General features: G+C 45.6%; 1 protein-coding gene across 2 annotated transcripts in view; it reads right to left on the bottom strand.

Annotated features, from left to right (window-relative positions):
- Positions 1-22,467, bottom strand: part of SESTD1 (SEC14 and spectrin domain containing 1) — a 422,952-nt gene that overhangs the window by 333,900 nt on the left and 66,585 nt on the right. For both annotated transcript variants that reach the window (XM_085645200.1, XM_085645201.1), the window contains exons 3-6: positions 22,020-22,128; positions 19,727-19,817; positions 6,137-6,250; positions 1,960-2,073 (exon numbers count right to left, since the gene is read on the bottom strand). In XM_085645200.1, coding sequence (XP_085501326.1) covers positions 1,960-2,073; positions 6,137-6,250; positions 19,727-19,817; positions 22,020-22,128 — 428 coding nt within the window. The remainder of the gene's footprint in view (positions 1-1,959; positions 2,074-6,136; positions 6,251-19,726; positions 19,818-22,019; positions 22,129-22,467) is intronic.

The raw sequence follows: 22,467 nt of genomic DNA, 5'->3' as shown, positions 1-22,467 counted from the left end.
GTGATCACCTTGGTAACAGCAGGTTCTCTGAAGGCTTTACACCCTAAATTGAGCACAGTGGAAAACACAGGGAGAAACGGATTCTTGTTTTGTGAGGGCAGTGGTGTTTCAAGCATAAAACGTGACTTAGAATGCTTTTTCTCAAATTGGACCCCATAAATGTCCACTGCCCATTTCACAAGAGTGCTGTATATTGGGATGTTGTCAGGGGGGCAATAGCTTCAATGGCGATGTGTCAACAACCCCTTTCCTCTGGAATCTTGCCACTCCTCTTCGGTTGGTTACAGCTGCTGGAATGGGCCATGCTCCAATATACGTTACCTGGTACTACTTAGTCTCTATGTCCTTGGATAATGACGTCCTTGATGTCTTTCTTCTCTCTATCACAACGATTTTCTCAGTGTTGGAGCCTTCCTCTGTGCCACCTCTGTTTCCTCAAACTTTCTGTGTCTGCGCTATGGCATACATTTTTTTGATCTGGTCTTTAATGTCTTCAACTGGAACCCCGCAAACACGAAGCACACATTCGAGCTGTGGTGCTTCAGCAAACAGAGATAACGGACTTCAAGTTTGTGTTTCTGGGTGAGCTTGTGGTGGCACTTCGACACAAATCTAAAGAGAGTATGTGTTGCATTTCCTTTTTTTATTCTCTGACCCATGTTGCTAATGCATTCTTGAGAAGGAAACCTCCAACTTTGGTGTATTCATGTTTTCCCTTGACATCCATCAACAGCTGTTTTGTCTTCTGTTATCCTGTGCTTTTCCTGATGTTTTCCTCAAACAAAAAAGTGTTTTACCTCTTCTTCAGCTCTGAAGTTCTCAGCTGTGCTTCCTGAACCACAGCGAAAAAAAGAATGTGAACGTTGAGAGCTTCCCCAGGTGTACGTCTGACATCATAAGAGGAGGGACATAACATCAAATGGACACACAACACGCAGTAGAAATCTGAGCAGTAGTGGACTCTAGATGGAGTAGGAGAGTTCAGAACATCAATGTAATTGGCTGAAGTTCAGGTTGTTTCAAATAAGGTGGTTGTGCGACTTAAAATAAATACTGGTGCTGAGGCCTAATACCATTTCAACACCTTTTACTGGAATTTCAAATTATTGGTGATTCTCAACTTGATAACAGGCAATGTTTAAAGCATGTGTATACAAGAAAGATCCAATGGTGGACAAACACCTGTTACCCATTACACCATTAAGACAAGAACGTTTGAAACATATGAACCAAGAGCACATTGGACTTGTTGGGCTCCGCATCTGAGCCGGATTCATCCTTCTGCCATAATAATAATAGAGGGAACAAGCTTATCAACGGTCTCCTGAGAGGGAGTAGCATGAGGGGGAATCTGTGGGTGCAGTGTCACAAGGGAGAACTATAACCAGATCACTGCCCTGCAAACTGGATTCAACTGTATAGTATTTTGGACTGTTAAGAGATTAAAAAGTACTTTCCTTCCTAGAAAGACAAGTACTGCGTTGGAAAATTGAGGTTATTGTGTTTGTTGGTGGACCATTGAGATCTGAGCATGACTGTGCCACACTACCTCCATGAGAAGCCCGAGACAGCTCGCCCACACTAACCCAAGAGTACCACACTCATACCATTTCCCTTCCCAACCCCCGGAGCCAACAGCCCTTGCCAGACCAGGAGATCAATATAAAATAAAGATTCCATAAGGTATAACTGGAGTAGACGTAATGACTGAATTGAAAAATAATGCTATATACTTGTACTTCAATGCAATGTTCTACTGGGAAACAGTGATTTCACTTGTATGTAAAGTGACTGGTTTGTTACCCTTGCTGGTTTATGGTAAACTGCAAAATAAGTAAATAAAAAAAACTAGATTTGCCATGTTAGAAGTCAAACTGAGAATTAAAGAACAAAATGGACAACAGAACATGAAACACTTGAGCACATAACATTTGAAAGCTTGTGCCAATTTATACTAACCAATCGTTTGTTTAACCAGTCAATGTGATCATATGTAAGGCTACCTCCAAATTCTTCGGTCAGTTGGCAAGGTTCTATATACCGAGTAAGCTTGTTTGCAGATACTAAAATAACCTGAAATACAGAAGGTAATTTGCACATTATGACTTTTTAAAACTAATGTCTCCATTTTTATGAGCTTTTAATTACAGTCTCTTCAAAAAACGGGTGTGCCTGAAAATACTGTTGGGTTTTATTCATGTTGCACATCAAATTAAGTTTGTGTCTGAAAAGGAAAAGACTGAAGTTAGCATGTATGACTCAAGCATCCTGCATAATTGATGATGAATACCATCTTCTATATCACTTTGCATCAGACTAAAGCTTCAAAGAGAACCTCAGCCTAGCTATTTGACAAACTCTACACTCATGTCTTTGGTAGGTCTGCAAATCTGCTTCTTCAGAAAGCTTAATCTTTGTTAGAGTGTACTTGCATTTCACAACAAAAGAAGAGGCAGGGGATTGAAAGAATCATCCACAAATAAATTCCAATATTATATTAGCACAGATTGTCTAGCCTACCAACCTCTTGCTGGATAATCTTTAACTAGTCGTAAAGCTGCCTTATCTGCACACTATTGGACCTAGAAAAGTAGGGTGCCAGGTACCATTGTTCTAAATTCATAAAAATCAGAAAATGTCTTCCTCTACAAATCTCCCACATATTACAGTCCTAGCAGACCCCTTGGAAATAATTAGTAGTCCAAAGGAATGCAATATTCCAATCAAAGACACACGATTCTCTATCCATGGCTACCTGCCCTGTAGAACAAAATGCATAGTGCACAGACATACTTTTTTGACGTGGTCACCCCCACATTTTGCCTGGTGCGTGATGTGATTTCAACTGGAAGTGCAATGGATTCCTGCTAACCAGGTCCCCAGTGCAAGATCTCCTTCCCCAAAATTGTACAAATGTGTGCTTAATTGACAATACCTTTAGCATTCTCTGCAAGTAAATGGTACCCCTGGTACCTAGGGCCTGGGGTACTAAAGAGGCTGCAGCACGAATTGTGCCACCCTAAGGGACCATCACCAAACCCATGCAGGGCTGCCATCTCAGGCTGCGTGTTTTGGTGCAGACAAAAGTGAAGGAAAAAAAACTTCCCTGTGTGCGATGTCCTCTAACACTGCATGTAATATTAACACTGCATGTAATATTTGTAAGTCACCACTGCAGCAGTCCTTACAGCCCCAAGGCAGGGTGCCTCATATTACATGTGTGGACATATCTGCATGACCAGATATGCCCATTACTGGACAGTTCCACTGCTGTCAGTACAAGTGATCAGAGAAGCCATTTTAATCCATGTGCTGGGCACTGGTGAAAACGAGTTACCCAGCTACATAACGGCTTCTCTGAAAATAGGGATGTTTGGTATCAAACATCTTGTATTCCCAAACCCACACTGATTCCAGTATTTGTGAGAACATGTACACAGAGTGCACCTGATGAGAGGTGCACTATGAAAATCTACCAGAAAACCTACCAGCCTCTGGTCTGTTAGCTAACTGGTCTCGGTCAGCCTGACACCCGCGACAGATTTCGGACCTCCCAGGGTGAGGACCTCTGCTTTCAGGAGGTCAGAAAGAATGTATGCCCGGAAAGATGATGTTCACACACCGTCCCTCATGATGACCTTGATTAACATGCAAAGGCAGGGGAGCTTCAAAGAAGCCTTTGAAATGCGAATCTGGCTCCTCTCACACGAGAGGAAGCCAACACCCTTTGTCCAGAGCCCTTTGGCACCTGGACAGGTGTGAAACTTTGTTAGTAAGGTAGACGAGCCCAGCTCCAGGCTAGTAGCACTCCTAAGGACAGCTAACTGAAGTGGACACGACTTTTCAGAGTTGGCCATCTTTGTGATGGCAAACATAGGAATTCTGGGACAGGGTTCTGCCCACTTCCCATAGGAAGTGGCCATCTAGGAGGCGTAGTGACTCCAATGGTAAGAAGCCCATTGGCTACTACCCTCCACTCCCCTAACGCCCCTAGATTCAGTATTTAGGGGGGCCCTGGCACCAGAGAGACAGATCCTGCCGACCTGAAAGAAGAAGACAGACTTGAAGAGTCGCAAAGAGCAAGAACAGAAGACCGAGCAACTGACTTGGCGCTAACCCTGCCAGCCAGCCTGCTGACTTCGACAATTGCGCAAAAACATAACTTGTCCTGCAGCTACTGAGCCCCCAAAGCCCTGCTAGCACTTCCCCCAGGAACCAAGATCTCCTGAGAAGTAGCATACCTGCTTCCCTGCAGGCAACCAAAGTCCCCTGAGAGGACTCTGGTTCTGCAGAAATTCGATGCCTGAAGACACCAATGCAGCCTCTACACACAGGCCCCCTCTACTGCGACTGCTCCAGGTAAGGAAAACCAGACGCCTAAAGACACCTCTGCACCCATCGCCCCTGGGCCATGGAGAAGAGGACCAAAGGTGTCCCTACGTCCCAGAGCATCATGATGTCTGAGCCCACCTGTTGGTTCAGCCCAGTCAAAGCTTGCAGCCTCTTTACACGAAGAAAGATCCCAATAGGCTGAGTAACATTGGGCACCCGACGCCACTTTGCATACCTGCACCCGGCCGCCCTAGTGCAACTGGTGATGTTGTGCTGGTGCTGCCTTGGATCTTGCCCACCACTCACCTTAACTCCTGGAGACTGGTCCTGTAAGTCCCTGTACTGTACCTGAATGTCGCACTTGCTTTTCTTCCCAAAGGATAACATTGCTGCTAAATGTGTCGACTTTTTAAATACAAATGTATTTCTTTTGAAAAACTTACCTGAACAAATTGCTTCTGGTGCCTCAATATATATAAAGATCTTGTGTTCTTTTTTTAAATTCATGTGATCTCCTTATTGAGTCGTGTGTCTCACTTATCGAGCATTGTGTGTATTAGTGAATTGTCCAACACTCCCCTCTGATAAGCATAGGGCTGCTCGACCACACTATCCCCTAGAAGAGCACCTTAGGATTGCTAGAGCAAGCTCCTGTCCACTTATAAAAGAATCCCTGGATTCTTTGCTCGATATATCTCATTTTGATATATCATATTAAGAAACAGTTTCCTAAAGAAGCAGATCTAAAAACCTTCTTTGCTCGTCTGAGAAAGCGAAGGCTCAGTAGGATGTGTGATGGTGCTAACCAGCAAAAGACTTATTTGATGTACATAATCATCTTCATTATCATAATTAGGTGCTGCTAGTGGATCTTGTCAGAGGGTTTTTGTGCTGATTTTTTTTTGGGGGGAGTGAGTTTAGGAGTAGTCAGGGTTTTCTAGGCATTATCCTGAGCGAGGACAGACGTTTAAAAACTAGAGTTCACAGGCCACAATACTACTGCTCTACAATTCAATGACCAAGGTATCTTTTGGGCACTTAGCTCCTTCTTTGTAACAGTCAAATCTTAATCTAGGAGTGGCAATGGTTAGAAACAGACACACTAACATAGTAAATAACACTCAATAACTTTTGTGGCTTCAATGAAGAACAGGGTGTTTATTTACAGGTAAAAGAAAGACTGCGGTTAAATATTGGGAACATCCAAACAAGCATTGGCAAAGCAAACCGTTCTCTCCTTTTCAACCAATTGGCTCTGGCAAATCTTTTTGACAATGCTGTGGAACATGGACCTTTTTAAAACTCCCCCATTCTCAACAATGAATTGAGACTTCTTTTTAAGGACCTAGACAATCCTCAATTATTAGAAGCCAGGTGAATTTTATGCAAGTCAACTTTAGATAAAAGGAATCATGGTGTCTTCAAAACTTCAAGAAACTTATAACACTATTAAAAATGACATTTTGAAATTTACATTTTGAAGCTACTCTTTCATCAATTTTTAATAGAGACTGGAAAAAATCGAAATTGAACATTACCAAGCTTTATTAAGTTTCTATTTAGCTAAAAAACAGAAACATGATAAATATTTCAAGTCACTTGTATTTTGGATTCTGATAACATCAAATCCATTGTAAAGACTATTGAAAGCTGGATAGAGAGTGATTTAAATATGGACATTCACACCCAGCCAAAAGCTTTACCCAGCTCACTGATGTGTTAACATCATTAAAATGTCTTCTTAAAAGCAACGCTACTGAAACAAAGTAACTAAAAGGCAGCAATTACTAGATTATATACATACCTCAAAGCCTAGTCTGTCCTTTTCTTTCCAAAAACAAAAATGTGTAACTTTTTTGTCCCAAAATTCATCAGGTTTCACTACACAAACAAGTGACACTTCAGCAGGAACAACATTCTGGAATAAAAAGGAAAACATTGAAGGTGTTTAAAATGGAAAGGAGGAACAAAGCATAAACAAGTTTACTAAAACAATAACAAAAAGGACATCATTTCATTGATGTAACATACTTAACACTTGTAGAATCAGTGTAATAAATTGTTTATGATACATAAATAAGTAACATAGGTACTAGTACATTCATTGCAGATTTGCATCTTCAATCTGAAGGTCACAAGTCTGAATCTTAATGAGAACGCTCAGCCTCTAGACCTATGATTTTGGTTGCAATATAAGTGGCATATGCACTAAATTTACATTTCAGTGATGTGTTCTAGTGGGCTTTATGTAAACCTCAAGGAGTTGGAGTAAACTATACCATGTAAACTGTAACACCTTGTTGCATGAAGTACCAAAATCAAAATATTATTATATACCTCCAACACAAAATTAATCTCTTACTCCCCATTGATTAGACCACCTGCAGGCTTTATTAAGACCACTTGACTGATATTAGTTCACAAATTACTTACATTAAGTAGGCTATTAACATTTTGAATCAACCCAACCATAGGTTGTACTTTAGCATGCTAAGTGCAATCTATGTAATACCCATCAGTGATGAAGGTTACAATTTTTTGCCATTATATTTTACAACCTTAGATCTACACTGCAAGCTGCACAACACAATGTAACCTCTATTATATAGTCTTAGAAGATCAGAATGAATGCAAAATACAACAAGCATTGGCATCACCAATAGTTCTGGCCTTTGGGACCTTATAAGTGTTTAGCCATGCAACAGTTGCATAACTAAATACTTATATGGCCCCAAAGCGAGACCTATTGGCTATGCCAAGCGGCCGTGAAAGTGATCGCGATCAAACATCAAAGAGGCCGCGAAAGTGAAAGTAAATCGCGGTAAAGCGCGGCGCGCGTGCCCGCGCACATTCACTGTAGCTCTAGGCTGGCCTGGTAGCACTTTTTGGAGCCCTCTCAATAAGTCTCGCCAGACCAGCACATGCACTGGGTCAGGCGAGACCTAAAAATGAGGCAGAGGTGGAAAGGAAGTTATGAAGGACTTTAAGAGACGAAATTGCCAAGTCACACTTGATCTTCCTAATACCCGCTTTTCAAACAGACTCCATCTTTTTTAAAATATACTAAATAAGTAACCTCTCTGGACTGTAGCATAGAATCTGGTTTGTGGATGTCGGCACAGTAGCTGTCAGTTGAACTTCAAAGTGAAAATCTAGGACCTCACATGGAATCAAAATCAGCAATGACTTGATACAAAACAAGAAAGTCATTGCCATGTCCAGGGCCTCATCAATATCATCTAGGGATAACCTACACTGCCATAAATACAAAGTCTGAGCTGTCAAGAGGAATTGCTTCCTACTGGCTGATCTCCAGTAGGAAACGTGTGAACCTCACCTCACTGGATGTCCCTTGGGCTTTAATGTGCTCAAACTGAAAACTAAGGATCCGACTTTTCAGTTAGCCAATAAGTAGAAGGAGAAGCAAACCGCCATCAAAGGACATCTGTAAAGCATGTCACTTAATGCACATCCAAGAGTCAGGAAGAAAATATTAGGACTAAAGAAGTCACAAATGCTATAGAGGATGAAAGGCCTGTATATGGTAGGATAGAACATGCAAGAAAGATTGGATCTATTTAATTGACTAACATGAATAGGCTTTCTGAAAACGCATAGTTGCTATAAATAAAGATAACAAATGTCCATCCAGAACATTAATGTGCCTGGTAGTTTAAAGATTTATCTTAGAACCAGAGCTACTGAAATTATGTGAGAGGGGAGGACATTGACTAAATTATGTGGCAAGACAAGCCAAATTATGTAGCATAATACCATACATTTCGTGCTAGTATTAGTTCCTCATTTCTTCATTTTCACAGAGTCTAAGAATGTGAGAAAATGGGCTTCTGTTGAGGTACCCTGCAACTTTTGCCTGGCTTTTAATGTTACTTTGACTGAGGAGTACTGGGACCCTGTTGTCCAGGTTCACAGTACCAGTGTTCTTTTCCTAAAACAGATCCACAATTGGCCCTTCGGCGCCCTGTAAGTCCTTAGTAAAAGGTACATGCGTACCTAGGGCACTGGGACTGAAGAGGGTCTCCTCACCTAGGCAATGCAGACTGCCACTGCAGCATGCATGGCCTGGTGCAGACAAAACAACAAAAAACATGGCACACTGCCTGTGTGCCATGCCAACTATCACTGCCGAAGATACAGGTATGTCACCCCTCTAGCCGGCCTTACCAGCCCTAAGGCAGGGTGCACTATATCACGTGTGGGCAAATCTGCATGAGCAGATATGCTCCTACAGTATTAGGGTCTAGTCCTTAATATTGGAAGTGTCAGTGAAGCCATAGAGAATACATGGGCTGGGAACTTGACATCGAGTTCCACAGCACCATGATTGCTTCACTGAACCCAGGAGTGTTACCAAACAACTCCTTGTAATAAATCCACACTGATGCCATTGTGAGATGTATTAAACCATGTACTCACATGGCACCTCAGAGGTGCCCATTGGAAACCTACCATCCCTGGTGTGGTCACTGACTGGCTTTAGCCAGCCTGCCACAGAAAGATATGTATCTGGACCCCTGGGTGGAGAGCCTCTGCTCTCAGGGACCAGAAATAAGGCACATCCTGATGTCACACCTCCTCCCTCAGGCTGGGCACAGTGCTTGAAGGAGAAGCTTCAAAAGCCTCCCGCCTTTGTAATATGACCCCCGGCCTCTGCTGCTAGCAGCAGATGGCAGTCCCTGGTTCACACCCAGACTTTGGGTGGGAAAACTTAGAAAGGCTAGGAGGAGTTCCCACCTTTGCTTACCCCACCCCTCAGGTGGAGGAGGCGATGTTAGGCACACTTTTCAGTCCACTCCATCTCGAAGATGAGGGTCCTCCAATCATGGCTAGGACTATGCCCCCTCCCACAGAAGGGTGGCATAATGGAGGGTGTAGTCACCCCAGGTAAGGTGCCAATAGGCCCTACCTGATACTCCCCTAAAAGTTTCCCTAAATTTAGTATTTAGATGGCTCCTCCAAACCTAGAAAATAGATTCCTGCAACCTACGAAGAAGGAGGACGAAGAAGACGCCGTGCAGCAAGCCTGAAGATGACTACTAACACGGACCCAGCCCTACGGGTTTGTCCCTAGCTTTAAAGACTCTGCAAAGAAGACAATGCCTGCCCAGTGTTCAGCGACTTTCAGAAACTGAGGAAGACTGCCTGATCTTCATCAAGAACAATCCAACTACAAGGACTCCGGATACAGCTGGAACTGCAACTCTTGCCCTCTCTGCACCCAACCCCTCCTGGACCCCATGATGACGCCTGCATTCTGAATCTATTGGCTCTCTCTGACCTCGACCAGCTCTGGTAAGAAGACTCCGCCATCTAAAGACACACCTGCCCCCAACGCCCCTGCGCCTTCGAGAGCTGAATCGACGGTGTCACTACGACCCTCTATATCTCTACTTACCTCTGCTGTCCTTGTTCTCCCCAGAAGACTGGAACTGCAAGTGTGATACCTACCTGTTTAACCCCATTATTGTATTTCTCCATAGAATAATATTGAACTGTTTTAAGATCTTGGCTTTAAAATAACAAACAAATAAAGCATATTTTTCTAAAATTGATGTGGATCTCCTTTCTGAGTCATGTGTCTATTATTGGTCAATGTTGTGCAATAAATGTCTTACACTACTCTGTGTTAGGCCTAAGGCAGCTCGCCCACTACCCCTAATAGAGCACTTTGGGTTTTACATTGAGTCCTGTACACTTTTGGGGAAACACTGAACTCTGTGTATGGCATAACCACCTAGTGGCATTGCCTTTACCGTTCAATTGCTTTATTTCGACAACAAGTCTAAATGTTTGCTTACAAAATGCCAACCGTAAAAATGATACAGATACAATACAGGTCTTATTCCAAGGCCTGATAAAAGTATGGGAGTATACAATAATAATGTTTCAAATTCTGCTATATCTACATGCTTTCTTGAGTCCAGTGATCCCAACAAGTTGTGCAACAACCAAATAAAGATCAAATAAATATAAAGTGAATAACACCAATATTTGATTTTAGACCTTAAGTAAAATGCACAATCGTGCAATAGGACATTCACAGTTAAATACAATCCATGATGATTAGCAGTTACTGTTTCTCTTCAGTACCATCCACTAATTTGCATTTGTAAACAGTAATAATAAATACAATAAAAGCAATAAGTCCGTCTTAAAATACATTATTGTATAAAATTCATCAGTGCAATGGATCGATGATAATGCAGTGTTAAAATGTCAGGATACAGTGGGTACAGAAAGCATCATATAAAACTGCAAAATGGGCCCATCCTTAAAGTTTTAGAATACTAAATCCTAGGAGGTTTAACTAGAGCTTTACTTGGTTTTCGCCTTCTTGGCCCTGGCTCTACTACCCCACATTTGGTCCAAGAACTTTGCCAACGCACAAGCAAATAATGGCCTAGTGTCAGACTTCAGGATCCTCAATGAGGTTCTATGATTGTCAATTCCCAATAACCTGCAGACCAAAGTAATCAAATTTCTCCTTGGGGTATAGTAGGCAGGCACACATTACATGGGCCAGGGACTCTTGGTGATGCCCACAGCCAGGACAGCTGTGGGTAACGTCTTTCCTACAGTTCCATTTGCTAGTAAAATCATTCAAAGGCAAGGTGCCAAACCTGAATTGAATGTACAATTTTCTGTCCCCCGGATGTTCAATAAAATCAAGATATCCTTACCGGAAGCGATCTGATTTATGGGCCATGAAATCTAGAGTAAGCTTCCCCCAGGCCCCACATGTCATTTCCTCCCGGACAACCCATCCCTATTAGGCATTCGTCACATCGCATTTCTGGGGGAGCAAAGAACAAGTTACTTACCTTCGGTAACGATGTATCTGTAAGAAACATTAGTTAGTTAGATTCCTCACCTTAGAATATCCCCAGGCGTCAGACTGGATCCGGAAGATTTTTCGTCAGCAATACCCCTTGCGCGTCGCTAGGCGTCGTCTGCGGCTCCGCGTCCGTCGTCGGCGTCGTGCGCCGGAATGACGTCGTCGGAGTACTTAGACGCCGCCCTCGCGCGCTGACGTCAGTTCTTGTACATAGCCTTCCGCGCCAGGAACGCAGAGCCATGCAAAGACCGACACTGGTGCCAAAAATAAAATCTAGGGGCCTGAAAAGGATAACCTTAACCCTAGATGTCAGTTCGCAGAACGGGGAGGATGGGTGGGTCGGTGAGGAATCTAACTAACTAATGTTTCTTACAGATACATCGTTACCGAAGGTAAGTAACTTGTTCATCTGAAAGAAACACGTTAGTTAGATTCCTCACCTTAGAATAGATACCCAAGCAATACCATCCCCGGTGGTGGGTCTGCGAACCAAGATCACACCAGAAAGTCCTGGAGGACAGAACGGCCAAAGAAGCCATCCCTCCGGACTTGGCTGTCAAGGCAATAATGCCTGGCAAACGTGTGTAGCGAAGCCCACGTCGCCGCCTGACAGATGTCCTGCAAAGGGACTCCCCGTCCCAAGGCAGTAGTAGCCGCTGTGGCCCGAGTAGAATGGGCGCGCAGCCCAACAGGAGGGTCCTTTTTTGCCAAAGAGTAACAAATTTTGATGCACAAAACGACCCACCGAGAGATGGTCCGTTTGTGCACAGCTTTCCCCTTCTTAGCACCCACGTATCCAACGAAAAGTTGGTCGTCCACCCGGAACTGCTTTGTGCGGGCCAAATAAAAGGAGAGCGCACGTTTTGGGTCCAGACGGTGGAGCCTCTCTTCCTCTTTGGAAGGATGCGGAGGCGGAAAGAAGGTGGGCAAGGTGACAGACTGCCCAAGATGAAAAGTGGTCACCACTTTCGGAAGAAAGGAGGGACGAGGCCGAAGGACAACCTTGTCCGGATGAACAGACAGAAAAGGAGGCTTTGAAGATAAAGCCTGGAGCTCACTCACCCGTCTAGCCGAGGTGATGGCTACCAGAAAAGCAGTCTTAAGAGTCAGAAGACGAAGAGGACAATTGTGAAGAGGCTCGAAGGGAGCGCACATCAGGAATGTCAAGACCAGATTCAAGTCCCACTGAGGCATTACAAAAGGGACAGGAGGGAACGTGTGAGTAATGCCTTTTAGAAAGCGTGTAACCACAGGGGACTTGAAAAGAGAAGGCTGATCAGGAAGCCGCAAGAAGGCAGAGATGGCAGCAAGATAACCTTTCAGGGTGCCCAGGGCAGAGCCCTGCCGGGCCAGAGAAAGAAGAAAGAGGAGAACCTCAGAAAGAGGGGCGGAAAGGGGATCCACAGCCTTTGCTGTGCACCATGCCACAAATTTGTTCCACCGGCAGGCGTATACCGTCTTTGTGGAGGGACGCCTGGCTGCCAGAATGATATCACAGACTTCAGGAGGCAAGTCGAATGGCATCAACTGCCGCCGCTCAATCTCCACGCATGGAGGTGGAGGCTGGACAGGTTCGGGTGGAGGACCGTCCCCTGCTGCTGCGACAGAAGATCCTCCCGAAGGGGCAGACGTATCGGGGGATCGGTCAACATACTGAGTAGCTCGGGATACCAGTATCTTCGTGCCCAATCCGGAGCCACCAAGATGACTTGGGCCCGGTCGTGCCTGATCTTCTTCAGCACTCTGGGCAGAAGTGGTATAGGCGGAAAGGCGTACAACAGACCGCAACTCCACTCGTGACGAAAAGCGTCGCCGAGCGAGTGCCGCCTTGGAAATTCCAACGCGCAGAACTGCTGACATTGCGCGTTCTCTTCGGTGGCGAATAGATCTAACCAAGGCTCTCCCCACTGCTGAAAGAGACCTTGCGCCACTTCGGAGTTCAGACGCCATTCGTGATCCATCATGCACCGGCGGCTGAGTTCGTCCGCTCTGGCGTTCAGAGAGCCCGCCAGATGTTGAACCACTAGGGTGACGCCCTGGTGTTCCAGCCACGTCCAGAGGCGCAGAGCCTCCTGACAAAGGGTCCACGACCCCACCCCGCCCTGTTTGTTGCAATACCACATGGCGGTGGTGTTGTCCGTGAACACCTGCACGACACTGCCCCTGACAGAGGGAAGGAAGGCTTTCAGTGCAAGTCGGATCGCCCTCAACTCCAACAGGTTGATGTGGAGACGAGACTCCGCCGGAGACCAGAGGCCTCTGATCTCCGCCTCTCCCATATGGCCACCCCATCCCAGGAGGGACGCATCCGTCACTACGACATGCTCCGGTTGGGGAAGGGAGAGGCTCCTGCCCATGACCCAATCGCGGTCCGTGAGCCACCACTGCAACTGCTGTGCAGTGCCCTCCGAGATCAAGACATGGTCGGACAGGTTGCCGTGATGCTGGGCCCACTGAAACTTCAGGTCCCACTGCAGAGCCCGCATGCGCCGCCTGGCGTGATGCACTAGTAGGATGCAGGAGGCCATCAGCCCCAGAAGCCGCAACACTAGCCTGACCGAAACCCAGGATAGAGGCCGAAAGATGGGAATCAGGGCCTGTATATCCCGGACCCGCTGTTCCGGTGGATAGACCCGGAACTGCGCCGAATCGAGAACCGCTCCGATGAAGAGGAGCTTCTGAGAGGGACTCAGGTGTGACTTCGGCACGTTGATGGAAAACCCCAGCAAATGCAGGAGATCCGCCGTAGTCTGGAGGTGGGAGACGACTGTCTGGGGCGAGCCCGCCTTCAACAACCAGTCGTCGAGATAGGGGAAGACTGGAACCCCTGATCTGCGCAGATGAGCTGCGACCACCGCCATCACTTTCGTGAACACCCGAGGGGCACTGGTGAGGCCGAAGGGGAGCACGGTAAACTGAAAGTGCTCTTGGCCCACCGTGAACCGCAGGTAACGCCGGTGGGCCGGCAGGACGGGGATGTGGAAATAAGCGTCCTGCAAGTCCAACGCTACCATCCAGTCTCCGGGGTCTAGGGCAGCTAGAACCTGAGCCAAAGTCAACATCTTGAACCTTTCCTTCCGGAGGAAGGCATTGACGTTCCGAAGGTCCAAGATAGGGCGGAGGCCCCCTTTGCCCTTCTTGGGAACCAGAAAGTAGTGGGAATAACAACCACGACCTACTTCTGGGCTCGGAACGCGCTCGACGGCCTCCTTGGCCAAGAGGGCGGAAACCTCCTCGTGGAGAAGATGCAAGTGATCCCCCGAGATACGGTGGTGCTGCGGTGGCATGGCTGGAGGGGTCGTCTCGAAGGGGAGGGAGTAGCCCCTTCGGACGATTTGCAGCACCCACCTGTCCGATGTGATGGACCGCCAGTGGAGCAGGTGATGGCGAACTCTGCCGCCCACTGGCGTGGAATGGGCCTGAAAGCTCGGACTAGGAAGGCTTTGAGGCGGATGCTGCCGGGGTGGATGTGGGCTGACCTCGTCGTCCTCCAGATCCGCCTCGGCGGAAACCACGTCCGCGATCGCGCGCAGGTTGGTTCTGCGGCTGGTGGCTAGGCACACGTGAGGAGGCACCCCTTCCTTGGCCACGAAAGGGGCGAAAAGCGGAAGATTGCGACCGCGGGCCGAGAGGCCCAAGGACTTGGCCGTAGCCCGGGAGTCCTTAAAGCGGTTCAGCGCACTGTCCGCCTTCTCGCCAAACAGGCGAGTGCCATCAAACGGCATGTCCATGAGAGTGCTCTGGACATCGCCGGAAAACGACGTGGACCGCAGCCAGGCGTGACGTCGTAGCGCCACAGTGGTGGAAATGGCCCTACCCAGCGAGTCCGTGGTGTCAAGCCCACAACGTATGGCATGTCGCGCGGCATCCCTCCCATCGGCCAGAGCCTGGGTAAGTCGTGTCCGGACCTCCTCCGGACACAGGGGCAGCGCGTCCTCCACCGCATCCCACAGAGAGTTGGAATAACGGTCCAAGAGACAAGCGGTGTTCAAAGACCGCAGGCCCAAACTAAGGGATGAGAACAGTTTCTTGCCAAACTGCTCCAGTCTCTTGGAATCCCGGTCCGGCGGGGCGGTCGGGAAAGAGGATTGGGAGGTGGAGGCCTGGATAACCAGGCTCTCAGGGGTAGGGTGTTGGGACAGAATATTGGGGTCGCCCGGAGCAGGGCGGTGGCGCCTGGCAACGTTCCTGTCCACAGGAGGAACTGTGGAGGGCTTGGACCAGGTGCCCTGGAGAACGTCAGTGAGGGCTTCATTGAACGGCAGCAGAGGCTCAGTGGAGCTTGCTGCAGATTGAAGCACCTCAGTGAGGACGTTCGTCCTCACAGCCACGGCAGGTAGCTCGAGCCCAAGGGCTGCGGCCGCCTTGCGCAGCACCACGGAGAAAGCAGCACCCTCCTCCGAAGCCACAGTCGGAGGAGAGATGAATCCAGTGTCTGGCGAGGTATCCAGACCACTGGCCTCCCCCAGTTCATCTGCCCAGTCCTGGGACAGTTGGGCCTGATGGGCCATAGGATCCTCGGATCCCTCCCAGTAGTCCCCATCATCCGACTCCTGGTGTAGAGGAGAAAGTAACGGAGCCGGGCGGTAGACAAAATGTGTCTCTAGCGGCGTCGATCTCTGCGTCCATCGACGCCGGACCGGCGCCGGGCCCGGACCGGGACTAAACTGGGGCACGGCGTCGAGCGGAGTCGACGTCGGCGTCGGGGTTGGAACCGGAGTCGACGCCGGTGGAGGAGTGACAAGGTTGACCGGCGTCGACGGGGACTCGAGAACGGGTCCCTCGGGCACTTGCGGCGTCGAGGCCGGAGCCGGCAACGGCGCCGGGGCCGGAGCCGCCGGCTGGCAAGGCAGCCCAGTCGGGTCCGCGGGGCCCGAAGGCGCACCAGCGGGCGGCGACGGCGGAGCCAGGTTCCTCATGGCCGAGAGGAAGGCACTGACTTCCGCCGGCGTCGCGTTAGTCCCAGGGACCGGAGGGTATGGGGACGAACGCGGCGCCTGCGGCTCCGCCGGAGCCGCGGGGGTGGAACCACCCTGACCCTTGACCGAGTCGCGCGACCGGCGAGGGGAGTCCGAAGAGCGATGTCGTCTCTTGGACTTCTTGGAATGCTTCGACTTACCCGAAGACTTTGATCCCGACGACCGATGGTGACGTCGGCGAATCTCGAGAAGCTTACGGGACCGCTCCCGTCTAGCCTTCGAGGTCAGGGCCTTACAGTCCGAGCACGACTCTGCATCTTGGTCGAGGCCCAAACAGTACAGGCACCGGCGGTGATGGTCCGTAACCGACATCAATCGGCTACAGTCCGTACAGGCTTTAAACCCAGGCATCCTACCGGCACCGGTGTCGATAGACCGGATCAAAAAGGATCAAAAAGTTAGTCAAAAATTGACTAAAGGGGTAGCTCTCCCGGATCTGCGCTTACTGGCGCGGAAAAAAGAAGAACTGACGTCAGCGCGCGAGGGCGGCGTCTAAGTACTCCGACGACGTCATTCCGGCGCACGACGCCGACGACGGACGCGGAGCCGCAGACGACGCCTAGCGACGCGCAAGGGGTATTGCTGACGAAAAATCTTCCGGATCCAGTCTGACGCCTGGGGATATTCTAAGGTGAGGAATCTAACTAACGTGTTTCTTTCAGATGTGGGGTCGTTAGCCTCCCATGTATCACCCATCTCAATGGCTGTGTCCCTGCATTTACATCCTCCAGAGCACATGCATATGGCAAGAGTTCAGGAGTCACCTTAACCCTCAGCCAGAACAACAAAGGGCGCAATCCTGCTTTGGAGACAAGAGTGTGGCATAGCATAAACAGTACAAAGGAAAGGGATCCAGATACAAATTCCAGTCACCTACCCAGGAATGTAATGGCACTTTATTAAGAGGGCGGTGAGAGGATGATCAAAACTGGAAAGGAGGACATATAAAGGAATAGCTAATGTTCACATGGGGTGTTTTATTTTACATATGTTTTATAGCAATCTGCATTTGTTTGTCCAATCAGGATACCTTGTGTTTGCCATATCAACTATCACAAAATCTGCTGGTGGGTCAGCTTTTGAAAAGGCAACGTCTAACTTAGGTACTTTAAATTTCTTTAGCAGAGCTGAACAGATCAGTTGATACCAGTGCTGGAAAATTTCGCAGTGTCCTAATAAATGATGGGACTCAAGGAACCAAAGGCTTGACTGGGTCTATGTGTTTTAAGGATTTGAAAATCAACAAGACATTGCTTGAGCCACTTCGAGGGAGATGCTACATTTAGTAGCGCTCTTGCTTGACAAAACCTATTCTAAGGCCAAAGTGCTGACTATCTCTATTCAGTGATTTGGCAGGCGAGGTGGCTGTTTATTTTATCAGCGAAGAATCCGAACTGGTTTATCACTTGGAGTTTTACTACCTTCCATTAGGCTCAAGTATCTCCATTTAAGGTGTGTGAAGTATGACCCAAAAGGTTACACCCTTTGAAGGAACCTGTAGTGGAGGAATGTGTGGGCTTTTGGGCAAATAATGAAATGTTGTACTGTCTTGCTGGTAAGAGGAGTATTGCATTAAGTGTCTTGAAGTCAATCTTCGGTTTCCAACGCTGTATCCCCTGGTTTCGCATTCCTTGAAATAGTGTGATAAATGTAGATTGCAAACTTCTTGAGGCTGAAAGTCTTATCGTCAGATGTCCCCTAAACTCCATTGTTGATGCCTATAGCCGCACATTCTTGTTGTCAGTGTCTTAAAGTCAACCAATGATGTGTATGAAGTAAAAGAAAAATGAAAACTGAGAAACCACACTAGAGGAAACCAAATCATAGGAAAGAAAATTTAAGGGAACACAAAAAAATAAAAAATAAAATATCGAAAACAAAAGTTATCATTTGAAAGGAAAGATAATGTTAAGGAAAAAAACTACATTATATTAGAATTGGGTGGAGTTTTTGGGTAGTGAGGGTTTTTTGAGTTCATGGATGGGTGATGTTTAGGGGTGATGAGAGTTTTTAGGGGCGGAGGTAGGTAATATCTGGTGTAGAAAGTGTTTTTTAGGGTTCAGGTAAAGGCAGAATGTGTGTGTTTAAGGTATACAGATAAGGAGAATTGAGGGACTGTGAGGGGTTTTAGGGTTCAGGGATGGGTAGAGTGTAGGGGTGAGAGGGGTTTTTAAGGTTGAGTGATTTGTTGAGTTTAGGGGATGTAAAGGGTTTTGGGCGTTCAGGACTGGGTGCAGTGTTTTAAGGGTTCAGAGATGTGTGAAGTTTAGAAGTAGAAAGGGGATTATAGGAATCAAGGATGGGAGGAGTTTAGGAGATGAAGGGTATTTAGGGGTCTGGGTTGGATGGTGTTTAGAGGCTGTGAAGGATGGACTGTGTTTAGGGATGGTGAAGGTATTTTAAGGTTCAGGAATGGGTGTAGTTTAGGAGTAATGAGAGTATTTTAGGGTTTAGGAATGGGTGGAGGTTTAGGGATGGGGTCGTTTAGGTGTGGTGAAGACTTTTTAGGGATCAGGGATGGGTGGATTTTAGAGGTAGAAAAAGCTTTTAGTGTCAGGGAAGGGTGGGAGTTAGGGGTCAGGAATGGGTGTAGTTTTGAAGCGGTGAGGGATTTCTAGGGGGGCAGGGAGGCAGGTTTTCAGAGGTTGTGATGAGGTCAGGGTTTGATGGAGTTTAAAGGCAATGAGGGATCAGCAAATTAAAAGCATCCAAAGTAACTGTTTGACAGTGTAAAAGATACAAATCCAAAGTAAAATCCCCTGAAGTAAAGCACTAAAATAAATCCCTCCAAGAATAATGTAAGACCTGCAACCACTGTATTCACTCTTTAAATAAACAAGCAAACACCAATTTCGAAAAAGAAAGACAGTCTATGAATTGGTTTCTATGAAAGAGTAAATGACATTCATCCCTCAAATTTCCATTAAACAGTTCAGATGAAATGGTTTCTCAGTAATGGTATTCCATAAAATTGTTTTTCTATAAAATCACATACAACCGTCAACCGAGACAAGGAGTGCTATGAATGGGCTTGTTTCTTCTCTTTTTTTCAGAAGAGGGTTCAAGGTAGACTCGAACTGTGCTTATAGTGTCAGCAGTAGCCGCCCTTGGTTTTTCCTTTGGGGACTATGCATCTGCAGCCAAATCTGAGGCAGCTCTGGAATGTTCTCTGCATTAGTAGAGAATGACCAGTCTTCTGACAGAAGCTTCTTTTTCCTTAAGTTGAAAAGCATAAAAAGAGGCCTAATTCATTGCTACACAAATATAAAACTACTTTGTGGATATTTTAGGCAATAAAGCATGGGCTGTGTTAACTGAAAAGGAAAAACAGGATAAGCCTCCACTTAGCAATATACTACAATATAATCATTTCAGCTTCTTTTTAAACCACAGATTGTCAGATTCTACAAGAATCTGCATACCATGCGTTTTAACAGGTGCAATTCTCAGTTGTTCCAATGAACAATTTAAATAGGCTGTATTCATCGAACGTCTTTAGACTGCCACATTACTCAACAGATTTAACCACCAAATAGTTAAGAAAACGCATATACACTACCTGTAACATTAAGACAACGGTCTTCACAACGTTCCATTGGGACTTTCTTCCATCCACTATCACAGTGAATCCTCGGGCTTTGCATTTATCACTAAAAGATAAAATTGCACACAGTAAGTTAGAGAAAGGAAAAACTAATGCTAGAGAGGAAAGGGGAGGGTGATAAAGAAAAGGAGGGTCAAAATGGAGAGAGTAAGAGGTAGAGGGTTCAACAGAGAACAAGATAGGGTGGGAGGGAAACAAGATATACATTGAAACAGGAGAAATGTGGGTGATAGAGAAACAGTGGCAGGAAGAGCTACAGATGACCTGCTCTTGCATCTTCTCCTGTACCTTTCCAATTGATTAACACGTTATATATAAACGTTGTCCAGAAGACAATGTTCTCCATTTGCTGCTTGCATGCCATTGGTTGCTATGGCCATCCTCTATAGTGATTCATGAAGATGGGAGCAAATGATGTGACCATTACTGTTCCTATTCTCTCAGTTATATTTGAGATCAAACACAAAGGCATTGCTTTTGAGGCAGAATTCAAACATATATAGCAGCATAATAGAATGTTTTTTCGAAAATGTGTGGGCAACAAATACAAAGGTTTATGCCAAATTGATGCTCTATAGATATATTCAGAGGCACAGCATCCACAGTAATCATTAGATAATCTTGTTCATACAAGATATTACCAAATGAATTGTGGTCAAGATATGTAACACAAATCTTAGGTTTTGGTGGAATGTAAATAATGCTTGCAGGCAGTACAAATATGTGTAAGACCTCCATCAGCCTTTGCTCTTGGTTTTTATTAGCAGGACTGAAATACTGCTGTACAACTAAGAAAGCATGACCACACATAGGAAGATGAGCTCAATGATCTTTATGTCAAGTAATGTTAATTAGAAGCTTTAACAAGCACTTCAGATACTTTTCTATGAATTATTTTCAGTGTCTGAAGTGGATGGGCTCAGGATATCTCAAATAGCGAAGCATGCAGTAATCAAAACGTATCCTACGTAGGTGGTACAACAAAAAAAAAAAAAAAAAAAAAAAAAAAAAAAAAAAAAAAAAAAATCGCTGAAGAAAAGAGTAAATAGTTAATCATTTAAACAGAATACAAATATAGACCCTTCTTGAGCTGAAGGTAAAATGTGAACCAAAAACATAATACAACCCTTAACCCAGGGCTGAAAAGTTAAAATAACAGAAGTGGTGTGTTGTGAAGGGATGCACAAATAGATACACAGGGGTGCAAGTACCTTCAGCCATTAAATGCATGTTGCTTAGTTTGAAACTCTTAGGTCTGAAGTAGTGAACTCCACATCTACAATGAGAATGTGACCCTAACAATCCTGCTGAAACTCAACCCAGGTCTTTTTAAACATAGTTTATTCCATCAGCGAATTTGGAAGTTGCCTTTGTGTATTAAAAAAGGGAGCATAGCAGCTCACTTTCACCATGGCCACTTTGGTACAAATTAAAGTCTCCAACGGATAGGCCACAGATTTGTCTCATGAAAAATGAAGTTTTGACAATACTTTATAGAATCCTTCTCGGTTACAGAGTTGAAGCATGTTAACTGAATGAATGGGCATATTTGTACTGTAGTGGAATAGTGATCATCTTTAAGCTGCACCTGAACTATTAGTACCAGTTGAAATGTAATATACAATGCTCCCATAAAGGCATATAACATGGCCAACAAAACACAATGAAACAAACACTAACAGAAAACCTACAAATTAGGAAGCAACACAAAAACATATGGCCCACCAGTTTATCCAGTTTCAACTAGGATAAACGCTTGAAAGTACAGGTAAATTAGGGGTGTGCAAGGCAGGTCTAGAGGGGGAGGGTCCAGGTCAGAGATTTGGGATACTCAAATAAGGTACAGTCACATATAATGAACCTCAATGGAACTGATTTACTTAGTCAACAGTTATCCTCAAAATCTGGCATGAAGCTCGCCCTCCAGAAGCTACACTGGGTACCCTCGATCTAAATAAGGACAGAAACAAAAAAATGTAATCTTAAATGCCATATTTAGCTGGCAATAGGCAAAAATAAAACCTTCAAAGCCTTAAAACCCAGAATCACATAACTGTAATATGTTTCCTATCAGGAAGCAGTGCCATAAAAAGAGAAAAGAAAATATGAAACTAGCAACACATGCCCTTTATTGTTAGTAAATTAAAGGTTTTGTGAATTTTCTAGAAATTATGTCACAGAGCTTAGATTAGAAAATAAATACAGCTGCAAAGTATAAAGGGAGGAACATAGAAATACTGTATATCACCTTGGAATACCAAGAAGGTAGTCTAGAGTGACACTCAACTCGTCCATACTTGTCTGCTCTAAACACAGGGGAATGGTCAGGATGAGGCCACTTCGTCTGTCTTTTCCTCCTGCAAGAAAAGCAATATTCATTCTTTCTTCACAAATCTCAGATCTTTACACAAATGCAATACGATCTTACAACATGAACTACAGAGTGCTTCAAAAAGGGAAAAAGAAAACTAAATGGCTCATGTGAGAGTTTTCCTAATTGTAATCAAATTCTGGAGTAAGATATAAGTAACTTTACATTACTCATTAAAGTAATATTGTAAAAATGAAAAGCTGCAGATACTGTAAACCATAAAAAACAATTAAGGAAACTAAACAGATACCGCCAGTTTACAGATAAAAAAGTCTAGACGGAGATCTGCTGTTCATTGCAGACTACTAGCTCTGCATTTGCACAT

Source organism: Triturus cristatus, chromosome 3_1 (assembly GCF_964204655.1).
Source record: "Triturus cristatus chromosome 3_1, aTriCri1.1, whole genome shotgun sequence".
Lineage (NCBI taxonomy): Eukaryota > Metazoa > Chordata > Amphibia > Caudata > Salamandridae > Triturus > Triturus cristatus.
The sequence above is the reverse complement of the archived record's forward strand: the minus strand, read 5'-3'. Positions and strand labels throughout refer to the sequence as shown.